We start from the raw sequence: 17,245 nt of genomic DNA on the forward strand, positions 1-17,245 counted from the left end.
GTTGCTCTTATTCCGGCATGAATCAAAATTGAGATTTACATCTCTGTATCCGGGATCTGCCGTAGGGTGGCGCGACCCGCCGACCTCAACGGATTAAAATAGTGGCAGCGGGCCTACTTTTTAGGCGAGATCTGCTTGCGAAAGCGCCAACACCACCAGCCCAGACCAGATCTACGACGTGCTACCGCGGTACCGCCCCGGACGAGACATTTCCCCGTCACTCAAAACACGCGCGGGCGCCGCGTGTGCGAGCGCAAATTGTAATAAGCCGGTCCTCCTCCTGCCCCGGACCGGAAGCGCTCGCTCGCTCGAGGGGGAGACGTCGCGTCCGCCATGGGGTGCTCCTTCTCCGGGCTGAACGCGCTGTACGACACCGTCGGCGGAGGCGGCGGCGACATCTGGGTCAACGACTACCGCTTCCGCGTGCTCCGCAGGCTCGGCGACGCTGGCCCCGCGGGCTCCTCCGTCTTCCTCGTCAAGGAGGTCGTCGCCGCCGCCGCGGCCTCCGACGGCACCGCCGGAGTGGGACCCGGCGCCGCGGGCCTCGCCAAGAAGAAGGGCGTCGACCCGTCACACATCTCAGGTCTGCACCTTGTTTAGCTCTCTTCACCCCCCTGACTCAGATCTGAGGGTGTTGTCGGTTAGATCACGCATGCACTGGTTTGAATTCGGCGTGGGGCGTGGGGCGTGCGGCGGCGAAATGCCTCTCTTTCTTCATTGACTGGGTCAATCCAGATGTGCCCTCCTCACCAACGGAGATCCGCACGGCAACTTTCTCATTTCATTAAAATCCTGCTTCAGATTATGAGTGTCTCCTCAATTATGTCAGCACTTGCGTAGGTTTTCGCTCCTACTTTACTGGATTGCTTCCCACATTGTCAACTAGTGTATACACATTTTGTCCTCATCGAAAATTCCGAATGGACCAAACCATGCGGTGATAGATCTACCAAATGTTTTTGATTCGGAGAGACAGCCATATCCGTGTCCTAGTTTAAGTTTATGTGGTTACAATCATTTTCAATTGTTGATCCGGTCTATTCTATTGGCATAATTTATGCCTTGTCGAATTTTGGAGAACCATATTGGAAAGTGCATTTTGCTGCAGCATGCTAAACTAGCCAATCCATTAAATTTGGCTTAGGTCCAATAGCGTCAACCTCTTGAGCATCCTGTGAGTTGCATATGGTCAACCAAATATCGCCCTTCAAAGCTAGAATCTATCAAACTGCTTTCTAAGATTTATGATAAAACTGACTAGTATATTCTACTAAAGGGTGCAAGACGAATATCACGGCATTTCAGTGATAAGATTGCCTGATGAATACCAATCTATTAATAACTTTTGACTCTTCATCTTTTAAAGATCATCATGCTCTGGTTGTTGTATTGTGTTTGGCTTTCCAGTTATTATTTGTTGCACTTATTTCTTGTAATCATCTCATTCTCCTGGATTCTCTTTTCAGCTGACGGGACATATGCTTTGAAGAAAGTTCTTATTCAGAACGACCAACACTTGGAGCTAGTTCGGCAGGAGATCCGAGTGTCCTCTCAATTCAGCCATCCAAATTTACTTCCACTTCTTGAAAATGCCATTATTGCAGTCAAGGTAAGTTGGGATACAAATAGATATCATGCCCGCATCCAAATCATGATATTAGTACTATATCTTTCATCTTCCAGCTCAGTGACATTTACTTAAAAAATATATTTGGTAACTTATGTTGGGTAACGAAAAAAACAGATATGGTTGACTATCTTCTGATGGAGATTTTGCAGCTTTAATTGGTAGTATCACAATACGGTAATTTAAGTATCTGTGCTGTTACCAATAGATCTGCACTTATATGTATGTAGGGTGTGCAAGATGGGTCGCAGAACCATGAGGCTTACTTGTTGTTCCCAGTTCACTTAGATGGAACCTTGCAGGATGTAACTAAATCCATGCAAGAAAAGAAGGAGTACCTTTCAACAATCACCATTCTCCAGATATTTCGCCAGGTAAATACTTATTACTTACTGCTGTCTTGTGTACAATACTTGTATCCTTACTGGACAACTACAATAGGGGTGCAATGGTAGTTCGACATACCATGTTGGAACAATTAGACATGACCGAAATGGCTCATAATCTTCTACTCTTATTTCCCTATTTTTTTCTATCACTTTAGAGTTTAGACCAGAAGTTCTATTTATATCAAAATTGAGACCCAATTTTTTTTATCTTGTTCTTGATCATGAATTGTATTTGTTTGATCTTCCTTGATATACTTTTTTATGTTCTCCATTAATTCAATATTCCTTTGTGATATTACTAAATTTAGTATATAGCAAAAGTGGACTGTACCATCACTAAGGTTGATCAGTGGATTTAGCAAAATCGATTTACTTATGCTTGTAACAACTGTAAGTTATACTCTTTTAGCCCCTTCTGCTGCTGGTAGCAACTTTCTCTGAGGATTAGCCTGTTAGTTATGTGATTTGTGTTGCCTACAGCTATGTGCAGGACTGAAGCATATGCACAGTTTTGAGCCACCATATGCTCACAATGGAGTTAAACCAGACAATGTCCTCATAACTCAGAGGAAGGAACAGCCTCATCTTGCTATCTTGATGGACTTTGAAAGTGCTCGCCCAGCAAGAAGAGCTATTAGATCACAAGCAGAAGCTTTGCAGCTGCAGGTACCTTTACACTTATAGATGGTAACTGAAATGGTTAATATAGTTTATATTAACAGTTTGTTGAGCCAGTGCTGACTGTAAGGCAATCTAGTGTAATTGATAGAAAGGTCGAACTTTTGTTCATATTTCTGTAGTTTGGCAACTAGTATGAGAAATCATTTGGGCGCTAATATGGATTATTTTATGATTTCTTTCTGTAATTATGATGAGTGCTGGACTTCTTACTTTGACTGGCAATTGATTTAATGTAGGAATGGGCTTCAGAGCACTGCTCTGCACATTTCCGGGCACCTGAATTATGGGAGTGCCCACCCCATGCCGATATTGATGAGAGGACAGATGTATGGTCTTTGGGATGCACCCTTTATGCTATGATGTAAGTTCTCCCACGCAGAAACTTTATGAACTGACATATGGCCTCACCGTTTGATGTTAATTGTTTTGGGACTGATAGTTAGTACCTATGCCTAAAACTACTCGTATCGAATTAAGGTTTACTTCATTTATGTTGTTTGCAATAGTTTTTACGGGGTACTCCCTCCGTTCCAAAATAATTGAAGTTCTAGGTTTGTCCTAAGTCAAACTTGTTTAAGTCTAACATGACCAACTCTATAGAAAGATGCAATCAGATCTACAGCACCAAAATACCAAATACACATAATATGAAAGCATATTTCATGAAGAATCTCATGAGACTAATTTGGTGTTCTAGATGCTAATATATTTTAATATAGAATTTGTCAAACTTAAACAAATTTGACTTAGGACAAACCCGGAACTCCAATTATTTGGGAACGGAGGTAGTAATTAAACAGCATCTTTGTTAAATACTGCTGTAGTTACATAGAAATCCTGCCATGTGTTCGAAACGCTTTTTATATTGTATTTTGTCAAAATTCTCCACAACTTGAAGTAGCCTATTTTGACACAATTCTTAAAAAATTGGCCGCAACATCGTAGACCTGTTCTATGCTAGTAAAAAGGCTTGCAGTTATAAAACTGACCATCCATGCAGAATCCATTAATTAGGGCTATTTTTTATTTTTTTTGTCTGGAACTGGATCAAGACAAATAGCTCATCATGGCGTATTGCCATGGCATGTCATTGTATCTAGTACTTAGTTTATAGATTCTGTAGTGCAAGCTGCTGATCATCTGATCATGTTCTTATTTATTATAGGTATGGAAAGTCACCATTTGATTATGAGCTCGATGAATCTGCTGGCGAAAGCTTAGTAACAGTCATTAAAAGTGCACAGGTGAAGTGGCCTACTGAGACGGGTTCGTCCTATCCTGATACTCTCCGCCAGTTTGTAACCTGGATGCTGCAGCCACATCCTGCAGTTCGTCCCAATATTGATGATATTATCATCCACGTTGATAAACTCATTGCGAAGCACTCGACTTGACGGGTAAATGGAACTGCTTCAACAGAAAGAAGAAAAGGAATTCATATGTAAGTTTATAGAACATCTGCTTGATTCATTAAAAGTGACATGGTCCTTGATAGTCATTGTATGGAAGGAAAAAAGAGGATGTTTTCTGTAGCAGGCTTCACCGATTTAAGAGCTGGCTGTTCCTGATGTCTGTAGATGTATGTATTTTTTGTGCCAAAGTGAGATTCTGGGGTCAATAAATGATATCATCATTCTCGTGGTTTCTCCTGATTCCGTAAATCTTATTTGAGCGAGACTTGTGCATGTTCTGTTGAGCAACCTACATATACGTACTATGTATTAAACAACCATTTCAAAATACTGATATAATAATGCAAGAATTTTGAACACAATTGCATTTTAGTATGAAATTTAACTATGTTTGAATTTAAGAATTTCACATATATTTTGCAGTAGCATAATTTTTGAGACAAAGATACTATTTGATTTGGATTTGCTAAACTTGTGTGGGCAGCGTCCAAATGGAAAATGCGTGGTTGGTAAGGGCACCACTAGCTATAGTGGTAGAGAACGTCGAAAAGTGCAAATAGAGGATGTGCTCCATGGGGCCCCGCACTCAAATACCAATTTTATACATTGATTTTTAAATGTACGTACTACATACATGTGATTTTTTATAACAATATATTTTCATATGTGGCTTACAAAGATAAGATAAATACATACACGAAAATGGGCCGATTATTTTTGTTGGGCCGGGATTTTGCTTCATTTGTGTAGCTTACAAATCATAATATTTTTGAACAAAGTTTTACAGATCTGAAGTGAACATGTATAAGTCTTCACATAACTGTTTTTGAGTGTTTTTGAAACATGGAAATTTCTTTTCTGAGTTTTCCAAAACAAAGGTGTCTCCTAAAACCTCGCACTTATACACATGAAATAATCTTATTGTAGAGGAAGACATACAAGTACAACTGATGAAATTGCCATAAAATCGGCCAAGCTCTCCTTTTCTCTCTATGGAATATGTACAATCACCTACATGCACAAGCTCTCCTTTTCTCTCTATGGAATATGTACAATCACCTACATGCACTTAGGGCGTGTATGGTAGCCTGCATAGAGGCCAACCAGATCTACGCGGAAAGAAGATAGCCAAGCGCGCTAGGAACGTTCAAATCGGCAGTTTTTACAGAGCCGGACCCGCGCGATGCACGTGGGCGGTGGCTGCACGTGAGGAGCCACACTTGAGAAGTCATGTTGCTTCTCGAAGCGCTGGCAATAATTACCCTTATCTTCCCTCACCACTCTCTCTTCCCTCCCTCCACTCTCCCACTCTCACCGGCGGCGGCGAAGCTCAGCGGATCGGAGAACAACAAGGCGACCACCGGCCTTCATCATCAGCATCGCAACATCACCCGCAACACTCCGGTAATGGCGGTAAGCACTGCTTTGACCTCCTTACTTACTATTTCACATTCGATCTGCGTTTAGATTCAATCCGCGTTCTAGGGGAATGGGGAATTGGGTGAATAGCCATAGAACTGATCATAACATAATCGTGAGTTCCTAGTACAAATGGATTTTAGGGTTCTGATCTGACTGAGTACAAGCGGAATGGGGATGTCACATCCCGAATTCTGGTCTGACCCAGGCTAGCTTCATGTGTGCATCATGTTTAAATTCAAATGAAGCTTGAATTGAGGAATTTTCAAAAGCCTCAGAAAACCTCTAAAAATAACCAACATTTAAATCTTCTTAAATGAGTCGAAGAAAATGTTCCTATTATTCTATAGAAATATTGGTAAGAGGTAAAATTCAAACCAATATTTTTGGAGTCACAGAAATATTTATTTTGGCCATTTGAATTAATCCAATAACTATTTGCTTTGGATTTATATTTAATATATATTAAATATGACTCCAGTAATTCTGGAAGTTTGTGAGTGACTTTGTATATATTTTAGCAAGCCATATAATAACCTACAGAATTTATTAAAATGATTTAGTTGCTAAAGTAAATCAAAACAGAGGAAGAAAAATAGATAACAGAAACAAATAAAAGAGAGAGAGAATCTTACCTGGCCTCACCTGTGCAGCCCACCAACCGGCCCAGCACTGTAGCTGACTGGCCCAGCCCACCACCGCCACCTCCCCTGTCGTCTTCCTCCTTTGCCAGGAGGACGGGCGCGTGCCGTCGCGCGCTGGCCACGCGCCGGGCCACCTCCTGCTTCCCGCCGCTTCCTCGACGCCCTGGGGGCGCCACGCAGACCCCTGGACCTCTTGACCGCTCCCCTCTCTCCCTGCCTCGTCTCTCTCTCCCTCTCTCTCCCGAACCTGAGCGCAGCCGTCGCCACCGACGAGCACCGCCGTCGCCACAACCACTGCCTCGCCTCGTCGTTGCGCCTAGAGGCTCCGCCTCGACCCCCTCTTCCTTTCCACCGAGCCACGAGGTCTCGGACGCGCTGCAACGCCGCCACCGCCGTCGTTTCCCTCGTCGGCCACCGGAGATTGTCGCCGTCAATTCGCCGCCTCCCGAGCTTCCCCGAGCTCGCCGGTGACGCCATCGAGTCCGCCGTGAGCCCCTGCCTCTTTCCCCTCTCTCCCCATGCTCGTCCGCGCCCTCTAGCCGCCCTTTTCACTGGGGCCGTGAGCTCCTCGCCGCCGGTGATGACGCAGACGAGGCCAGAGCCACCATAGCTCACTCCCGAGCACGGCAACATGCTCCACACCTCGCCAGGAAACTAACACACACACCAGCTCCCCCTCCCGTGCACTACAACGCCAAACCCGCAGGTGCCCCGAACTCCGGCCGCCGCGGAAATGCTCGCCGGCGACATTTCCGGCCATCCCAGCATCTCCCACCGCCACCACTCGACGCGCGCAAGCTCCAGCTCCACGTAGCCGCCCTCCGCCGTCGATTTGGTCGCCGGAGGAGGAAACCTGCACCTCTCCGCCGTCCCTGGCCCTGCCGGCGACGAGCCCCAGGTCAACTCCGGCGAGTTTGACCCGGTTTGACCTCAGTTTGACTTCCCCTGAGTCACTGACGAGTGGGCCCAGGCCCCAGCTAATCCTAGATTAGTTTTTAATTAAGTTTAATTACTCCACTGACATTTTTAGTTAGTAGTAGTTTAACACTAATTAATTTAGATTAGATTAGTTAGTCACTGACGTGTGGACCCCCACACGTCAGGTTTGACCTGGAACCGGCTCCGTTGACCTGCTGACGTCACACTGACGCCAGGCTGACGCAGTAATTGTTTTCTGGATTTAAAATAATTCAGGAAATTCCAGAAAATGATCTAAACTTCTAAAAATCATAGAAATTCAACCGTAACTCCAAATGAAATAATTCATATATGAAAAATGATCAAAAAAATGCAATCTATCCATCTGTACCATTTTCATGCATGTTAGAACACTTTAACCTTGCTGTTTAGGTGAAACAAGGTAATGCACTGATATGACCTTTTAAAATGGGTTTGCATTTGAATCTTTGGTTTAAATGGACTCATCTCAACCTGTTCTAGCTTGCATTAGCCCAAAACACATTCATATTGCCATGTCATAGCATGCATCATATTGTGCATTGCATTGATCGTGTTTCTTCTCTGTTTGCCGGTGTTGTTCCCCCTCGGTAGACGTTGTACCGACGTTGTGATCGTTGACACTGATGAAGACTCAATGCTATCTTCAGAAGTGCCAGGCAAGCAAAACCCCCTTGTTCATTCTGATACAATCCCACTCTCTCGCTCCTGCTCTCTTTTACTGCATTAGGACAACAACGATTCATCTGTTACTTGCTACGGTAGCTGAACCCCTTTATCCTCTGCATGACCTGTCATTGCCACAGTAAATAGATGAAACCCACTAGCATGAGTAGGAGTTGTTTGAGCCCTGTTGTGCCTACTCATTCATGCTTGTTTGTCATGCCTGCTACTGCTTAGAGTTGAGTCAGGTCTGATTCATCGGGGATGAATCAGAGGTGTGTGAACATGTCCTACTGTGTGTGAGCTAAGTGTGTGAACACGATTTGGTAAAGGTAGCGGTGAGAGGCCATGTAGGAGTACATGGTGGGTTGTCTCATTGCAGCCATCCTCAGGAACTGAGTTCTGTGTTTGTGATCCATGAAACAGCTACTACCACGCATTGGGCCCGAAACTAATGGACCCTCTCGGCTTCTTAATCACCCTTGTTCTCTGTCCAGGAGTTGCAACTAGTTTCTGGTGTTTGTAGGATATGTGTTGGAGGCCGTGGGCAGCGCTGACCCGAGGGGTGGGCTGTGATGCGATAGATACACCGTGGCCCGGTGTACCGAGCGCCCGTTTGGTGTCTCGGGAACCCTGCACACATCGTTTGGGGCTGTGAGCGAAACCCCGGCTGGATCTCCTCGCGGATGGAACCCGAATAGGCGATAAACCTGGACTAGAGACTTGAGTGTTTAGGTAGGCCGTGGCCGACACCCACGTTGGGCTTCCGCTTGAAGGTTGCCGAGTACATGTCGTGTAAACGGCGGTAAGTGGTGAGAGCGTGTGTGAAGAAGTACACCCCTGCAGGGTTAACATCATCTATTCGAATAGCCGTGTCCGCGGAAAAGGACTTCTGGGTTGCCTGTACAGTTCATAGACAAGTGAAAGTGGATACTTTAAAATGCGCAAGATAAGCGTGAGTGCTATGGATGGCGTTCTCGTAGGGAGACGGGAGCGGATCCATAGTGGTGTATTGGTTGGTGAATATGTGGGCTCGTGTGCGCCACCTCAAAAGACTTACTTGCAGTTGTAGTTCAGGATAGCCATCGAGTCAAAGCTGGCTTGCTGCAGTTAAACCCCACCATCCCCTTTGTTGATAATGATGCATAAGTAGATAGTTCTGATGTAAGTCTTGCTGGGTACATTTGTACTCACGTTTGCCTATTTTATGTTTTTGCAGAGAGATTTCAGTCTCACTAGTAGTTCCGCTTGGACTTCGACGTTTAGCTTGTTACCTCAGCTACGATCTTGTGCCCTCGGCAGGATCTGGTAGTTAGTCAGGCTTCTTAGCATTTTTCATTTGTAGATGTCTGTACTCAGACATGTTAAGCTTCCGCTTGTGTTTTGACTTGTATGCTCTGAATGTTGGGTCACGAGACCTATGTTTGTAATATCTCGCTCCTCGGAGCCTATTGAATAAATACTTGAGTTGTAGAGCCATGTTGTGATGCCATGTTGTATTTGCACATATCGAGCATATTGTGTGTATGTTATTGAAATGCTTGGTATGTGTGGGATCTGACTACCTAGTTGTTTATCCTTAGTGGCCTCTCTTACCGGGAAATGTCTCCTAGTGCTTCCACTGAGCCTTGGTAGCTTGCTACTGCTCCGGAACACTTAGGCTGTCCGGCATGTGTCCTTCTTCGTTCCTGTGTCTGTCCCTTCGGGGAAATGTCACGCGATGAATATCGAAGTCCTGTTAGCCCGCTACAGCCCGGTTCACCAGAGTCCTGCTAGCCCAGTGCTACATCCTGGATTCACTCGCTGATGATCGACACGTTCGATGCTGGGTCATGGATGCCTGTCCCTGTAAGTTTGTTCCACTTTGGGTTCACGACTAGCCATGTCAGCCCGGGTTCTTTGTCATATGGATGCTAGCAGCACTATCATATACGTGAGCCAAAAGGCGCAAACGGTCCCAGGCCAGGTAAGGTGCCACCCGTGGGAATACCGTGCGTGAGGCCGCAAAGTGATATGATGTGTTACATGCTAGATCGGTGTGACTTAGGATCGGGGTCCTGACAGCTTTGGTATCAGAGCCTGACTGCCTGTAGGATTACCAAGCCAAACTGGTCGAAGTTGAGCCTAGAAATTCTTTAGTTATGTAAGGGAATTGATTGTGGGATGGAACGTAAGGCTCTTTTTACTCCTTATACCTCATGCCCTTCTGATCTGAGTCATCTTATCTTTCCCGCGGGGTTAAGGAACTAGGCTTTCTCTTCTTTCTATCAGGATCACGTGTTACTAATCCGTAGACTTATAAGATTGTTGGATTTAAGCCTCAGTTCAGTCCCTACTACTTCTGTATGTTAACTGTTGATCTCAAAACCTTGATATTGTACTTCTGAGTGGCTATGCCACCATTTTTGTAGCATGTCTCCAATCTTTCGAGCATTTACAGCCGTTATGCTGTCCGAGTCATCCCAGGTTTCTAAATAATTTGATGCAATTGCAAAATCCTTCCTTTTGTTTTCGATGACCTTTCTGGCCAGGTTAACCACACTAAACACTGTGTTGAGGTATTCTATTACCTCGACATATATGTTGGAGTTATTATTATGACCCTAGGTGTCTTAGGGGATCATCTAGTAATCTAGCCATGATTTATGTCCTAGTGTGATGACTCCGGCCATCATTCTCGAAAGCATCCCGTGATGCAATTTAGTTAGTAGGTATTCTACTCCTGGGTTTTTGAACCCGAGATTCACCCCACTTACTTCATGTTGATAGTAATTGCTAGATCCCTTAGGTTATTAGTAACCTTTGCGTTAGTCCTCGAGGTCCGTGGTATTCCCTTCTTCCAAATACCATGAACCACTTACAACACATGTTTGTTGGATCAAAAGATCACAACATGAGTGTTCTCGATGAGTTCCCCATTATATGTTGTGACTCTGCCAGTTCTACCTTTCTGCATGGGTTATCCGGAAGAAATATGTTGAACTCGTTCGACATTCTAATCCATGCATCCACAACTCAGAAAAACATATGTTCCTTTGAGTTGCCCTCTTTAGTTTTCTTCTGACCCTCATCTATCAATTGATAGTCAAGAGTATGCATGCATTCATTCATCGATGCCTTTTACTCTTGTGGTCCGTCAAGCCATTCTATTCCAGAATGACTAGGAGAAAGAAACTCCAGTACCTCATCCATATCTAGGATTGGGTCAAAGTAGTTGTATCTCGCAGATCAAAATGCCAACCCAGCTTTTGTTCTGTTCTACCTTGGAGTATTACCATCTTTTATATTGGGATTATTATAGGAATTGCACACCATCCTATGAACTCTTGGTACAGTGATACTTCTTGCCATCATTGTTCATTCCTCAGTTTTCCGTGTTATTGTAACCGGAATGCCGACAAGTGAATCGTGGTGTGTGAAATCGATACTCCTAGCAACTCTGTTGCTTGGTAGTTAAATGGAAAATAACCTCATTCTTAACGTGTTGTTTATTGAATCATCACCCTAAGGTTGATTGTGCTACCTAGTCCCTATTTCCGGTGCACTCTTTCGGTCGTTGAGTTAGGATTTTGTCAATCCCTCGCTCATTTGATCATATCGTCTTGCTCCGAAAGGCAAGATTGTTCTCGAGCTTAACAACATATTGGTGGTTCGTGATTCTCTGATTGTCTTCTCAGAGGTATCACCAGGTTGTCACCTGACCGCTATGTTGAGCTCGTGATCAAGTTGGTTTCTTGTAAACCACCCCCTTCTCCAAGGATCTGTTTTGGATACCCCTGAGCTAGTTGGTCAAGCTAAATAACAACTTGGAGAGTTGGAAGATAAAAGCTTGTCTAACCTAGTTCATTTCCGATGGGATATCTTGTGTTTGTATGTTTGTTGTAGAAAGATGATCTCTTCATCGATTGGTCCTCGTGATCAGTTGTTGACCCTATTGTCTTATCAAAACCTTGATTTGAGTGTGGCTATCCTCAAATCAAATCAGAACCAACGGTATTCTTAATGTTGTCTTACTCATGGTTGATCCCTCGAGCATACACCATTATATCTCTTGGGTCTGACTAATGCTATCGCTTGTTCACATAATTATGGAATTCCACTTACATGGAAACCTGGATGAATTGTTGTTGAACCCATCAGCAACATTTTTATCTTCTCCATGATTCGTGCTGAACATGCAGTTAGTATTGGAAACTTTTATAAGCATTATCTTCATGACCCGCTCATGAAGTCTATGTTCGGATGTAAGAAGTGACTGTCTCCAGTTCATGTGCATTTGATGCAAGTTGCCGCCGTGATTCGAGAAAGTCAATGTTGTTTCCTCTGGAATCATCCCAAGTCAGTCATGCACGTGCGAAGTATATCATGGCTTGAGAGATTAGCTACCTCCAATCCATCGGTATTTCCTAGCACACCAAGCCACTGATTGAATTGTTCAAGATAAAGAAGTCTGTTCTAAAGTGAATACTTTAGACTTCCGCGCGAAGACTCCGGTATCATTAATGATGGTTCCCAACCAGAACTCGGTAGTGTTTTGTTGTAAGACTACCATGTGTTCATGCTTGTCTAGGACAACGTGTTCACATGTTTGTAGCAGAACCAGCTCATGTTTTGGAGCTTGCCGTAGTTCATTCCCCGAGATTCTCGCAACGTTGTCTCGTCGATTTGTGTTGCAAACTTTCATTTTTCTTTCTAGACTTGATGAGTCTAGAATATCCCCACACCAGCCAGATCTGAATCTCAGGCAGATATGATGGTTGGAACGTTTTCCCAAGAACTATAATATTGGTCTCTTTGTAACCCGGTAAAATGGATGTCGTGGCCAACACATCTAGCCGGAAGAACCATTACTGTAGGCTCTTGTTTGAGGAAGTTGGCCACCTCCCCATAGGGATTTCGTAGGATTTACTCCCTAGTTATTCCTTATGGATTCTTGAGCTTCCCAAGTCCAACCTTTTACTTGATGTTCTAGTTATCAAGCCATATCTATAAATGGGTTGCACTAGCACATCAAGGAGAACATTAGAAGCGGGGTGCTAAATGTCTCTCGGTCGATCATCTAGATTTCGTTCCCTTGGCCTTGCTAAGGTGAAATCTGAGAAAGGGGTGTCTTTCTATGCATCTGCATTGTCCATCACTATTCGTCAAGGTAGTAAGTTGTGTTGCCAGGATCCTTGACACGGATATTGGTAAACCTTGATGGATATGGAAATGTTCAAGTTCTTGAGAGTTCACATAAGCACTAGGTGTTATCATCGTCATAACTAGGATTGCTCCTAGCTTCCTCGGTTATGCTATAAATTTTCAAACAGTGGACTTACTCTTTGTTGTTGAGTTTCTTCCCAGTTACTAGAATCATTCCCAACATTTGTGTTTTGTTCCCAGCTTGCACCGTCATTGTGCCATCCTACCTTGGGTCCCATCCATCTCCGATGATAAGCAAAATCAACCCTTGTGTTGTCTTCAACAAGGTAATCCACATCATCCATACTGGTCCGGGTATGTCATTCCACCGAACTCCTCCAAATGATCGATTTTGATTTGCCTTAAGCTGGTATAAAGAATTTCAATGATCTCGGAATCAAAGGTAATTCTTTTTGCCACTTAAGGGGATATTTCTACGAGTCACCCTCCTCCAAGATGTCTCGTTATGGTATCATGGCAACCCAACTCCTCGCTATGTTGACAACCGTTCACCACCTTCTTAAGCGTGAAATTGTTGTCTACCTAGTGAACCTTCATCATCTGCTTCACTTCATTCCTCTAGATGTGTGCTTCGCGTCTCAGCTCGAGAGATGTTTCTACGTCTCATTTCGGGAGTTGATCTTGTGATCATTAAGATGATCCATCCATGTGGACATGTTCCGCTCTTTTGTCCTCGTGCTGGTTGAAGATCTCGAAAGCAAGGACGTCAAGATCAATTTGAGTCGACAAATCAACAACCTCGAGAAGACAGTTGGATCATGAAGTTTGTGATGCTTAGTGTCCCCTTTGCCTTCTTACCTCACGTCTTGAATCTCGGGACGAGATTCTTGTTTAGTGGGGGTGAGTTGTCACATCCCAAATTCTGGTCTGACCCAGGCTAGCTTCATGTGTGCATCATGTTTAAATTCAAATGAAACTTGAATTTAGGAATTTTCAAAAGCCTCAGAAAACCTCTAAAAATAACCAACATTTAAATCTTCTCAAATGAATCCAAGAAAGTGTTCCTCTTATTCTATAGAAATATTGGTAAGAGGTAAAATTCAAACCAATATTTTTGGAGTCATAGAAATATTTATTTTGGCCATTTGAATTAATCCAATAACTATTTGCTTTGGATTTATATTTAATATATATTAAATATGACTCCAATAATTCTGGAAGTTTGTGAGTGGCTTTGTATATATTTTAGCAAGCCATATAATAACCTACAGAATTTATTAAAATGATTTAGTTGCTAAACTAAATCAAAACAGAGGAAGAAAAATAGATAACAGAAACAAATAAAAGAGAGAGAGAATCTTACCTGGCCTCACCTGTGCAGCCCACCAACCAGCCCAGCATTGTAGCTGACTGGCCCAGCCCACCACCGCCACCTCCCCTGTCGTCTTCCTCCTTTGCCAGGAGGACGGGCGCGTGCCGTCGTGTGCTGGCCACGCGCCGGGCCACCTCCTGCTTCCCGCCGCTTCCTCGATGCCCTGGGGGCGCCACGCAGACCCCTGGACCTCTTGACCGCTCCCCTCTCTCCCTGCCTCGTCTCTCTCTCCCTCTCTCTCCCAAACCAGAGCGCAACCGTCGCCACCGACGAGCACCGCCGTGGCCACAGCCACTGCCTCGCCTCGTCGTTGCGCCCAGAGGCTCCGCCTCGACCCCCTCTTCCTCTCCACCGAGCCACGAGGTCCCGGACGCGCTGCAACGCCGCCACCGCCGTCGTTTCCCTCATCGGCCACCGGAGATTGTCGCCGTCGATTCGCCGCCTCCCGAGCTTCCCCGAGCTCGCCGGTGACGCCATCGAGTCCGTCGTGAGCCCCTGCCTCTTTCCCCTCTCTCCCCATGCTCGTCCGCACCCTCTAGCCGCCCTTTTCACCGGGGCCGTGAGCTCCTCGCCGCCGGTGATGATGCAGACGAGGCCAGAGCCACCATAGCTCACTCCCGAGCACAACAACGTGCTCCACACCTCGCCAGGAGCCTAACACACACACCAGCTCCCCCTCCCGTGCACTACAACGCCAAACTCGTAGGTGCCCGAACTTCGGCCGCCGCAGAAATGCTCGCCGGTGATATTTCCGGCCATCCCAGCATCTCCCACCGCCACCACTCGACGCGCGCAAGCTCCAGCTCCACGTAGCCACCCTCCGCCGTCGATTTGGTCGCCGGAGGAGGAAACCCGCACCTCTCCGTCGTCCCTGGCCCTGCCGGCGACGAGCCCCGGGTCAACTCCGGTGAGTTTGACCCGGTTTGACCTCAGTTTGACTTCCCCTGAGTCACTGACGAGTGGGCCCAGGCCCCAGCTAATCCTAGATTAGTTTTAGTTAAGTTTAATTACTCCACTGACATTTTTAGTTAGTAGTAGTTTAACACTAATTAATTTAGATTAGATTAGTTAGTCACTGACGTGTGGACCCCCACACGTCAGGTTTGACCTGGACCCGGCTCCGTTGACCTGCTGACGTCACACTGACGCCAGGCTGACGCAGTAATTGTTTTCTGGATTTAAAATAATTTAGGAAGTTCCAGAAAATGATCTAAACTTCTAAAAATCTTAGAAATTCAACCGTAACTCCAAATGAAATAATTCATATATGAAAAATGATCAGAAAAATGCAATCTATCCATCTGTACCATTTTCATGCATGTTAGAACACTTTAACCTTGCTGTTTAAGTGAAACAAGGTAATGCACTGATATGACCTTTTAAAATGGGTTTGCATTTGAATCTTTGGTTCAGATGGACTCATCTCAACCTGTTCTAGCTTGCATTAGCCCAAAACACATTCATATTGCCATGTCATAGCATGCATCATATTGTGCATTGCATTGATCGTGTTTCTTCTCTATTTGCCGGTGTTGTTCCCCCTCGGTAGACGTTGTACCGACGTTGTGATCGTTGACACTGATGAAGACTCAATGCTATCTTCAGAAGTGCCAGGCAAGCAAAACCCCCTTGTTCATTCTGATACAATCCCACTCTCTCCCTCCTGCTCTCTTTTACTGTATTAGGACAACAACGATTCATCTGTTACTTGCTACGGTAGCTGAACCCCTTTATCCTCTGCATGACCTGTCATTGCCACAGTAAATAGATGAAACCCACTAGCATCAGTAGGAGTTGTTTGAGCCCTGTTGTGCCTACTCATTCATGCTTGTTTGTCATGCCTGCTACTGCTTAGAGTTGAGTCAGGTCTGATTCATCGGGGATGAATCAGAGGTGTGTGAACATGTCCTACTGTGTGTGAGCTAAGTGTGTGAACACGATTTGGTAAAGGTAGCGGTGAGAGGCCATGTAGGAGTACATGGTGGGTTGTCTCATTGCAGCCGTCCTCAGGAACTGAGTTCTGTGTTTGTGATCCATGAAACAACTACTACCACGCATTGGGCCCGAAACCAATGGACCCTCTCGGCTTCTTAATCACCCTTGTTCTCTGTCCAGGAGTTGCAACTAGTTTCTGGTGTTTGTAGGATATGTGTTGGAGGCCGTGGGCAGCGCTGACCCAAGGGGTGGGCTGTGATGCGATAGATACACCATGGCCCGGTGTACCGAGCGCCCGTTTGGTGTCTCGGGAACCCTGCACACATTGTTTGGGGCTGTGAGCGAAACCCCGGCCGGATCTCCTCGCGGATGGAACCCGAATAGGTGATAAACCTGGACTAGAGACTTGAGTGTTTAGGTAGGCCGTGGCTGACACCCACGTTGGGCTTCCGCTTGAAGGTTGCCGAGTACATGTCGTGTAAACGGCAGTAAGTGGTGAGAGCGTGTGTGAAGAAGTACACCCCTGCAGGGTTAACATCATCTATTCGAATAGCCGTGTCCGCGGAAAAGCACTTCTGGGTTGCCTGTACAGTTCATAGACAAGTGAAAGTGGATACTTTAAAATGTGCAAGATAAGCGTGAGTGCTATGGATGGCGTTCTCGTAGGGAGACAGGAGCGTATCCATAGTGGTGTATTGGTTGGTGAATATGTGGGCTCGTGTGCGCCACCTCAAAAGAGTTACTTGCAGTCGTAGTTCAGGATAGCCACCGAGTCAAAGCTGGCTTGCTGTAGCTAAACCCCACCATCCCTTTGTTGATAATGATGCATAAGTAGATAGTTCTGATGTAAGTCTTGCTGGGTACATTTGTACTCACGTTTGCCTATTTTATGTTTTTGCAGAGAGACTTCAGTCTCACTAGTAGTTCCGCTTGGACTTCGACGTTTAGCTTGTTACCTCAGCTACGATCTTGTGCCCTCGGCATGATCTAGTAGTTAGTCA

General features: G+C 45.2%; 1 protein-coding gene across 1 annotated transcript; it reads left to right on the forward strand.

The window, feature by feature from the left end:
• Positions 1-206: 206 nt before the first annotated feature.
• On the forward strand, positions 207-4,352 carry LOC119308657 (serine/threonine-protein kinase 16-like). The gene is made up of 6 exons (XM_037584787.1): positions 207-583; positions 1,467-1,609; positions 1,858-2,001; positions 2,497-2,682; positions 2,934-3,058; positions 3,863-4,352. Exons 1-6 carry the CDS (start codon positions 334-336, stop codon positions 4,089-4,091), a joined length of 1,077 nt encoding a protein of 358 aa, XP_037440684.1. The 5' UTR covers positions 207-333; the 3' UTR covers positions 4,092-4,352.
• Positions 4,353-17,245: the final 12,893 nt, after the last annotated feature.

Source organism: Triticum dicoccoides, chromosome 5B (genome assembly GCF_002162155.2).
Source record: "Triticum dicoccoides isolate Atlit2015 ecotype Zavitan chromosome 5B, WEW_v2.0, whole genome shotgun sequence".
In the NCBI taxonomy this organism is placed as follows: Eukaryota; Viridiplantae; Streptophyta; class Magnoliopsida; order Poales; family Poaceae; genus Triticum; species Triticum dicoccoides.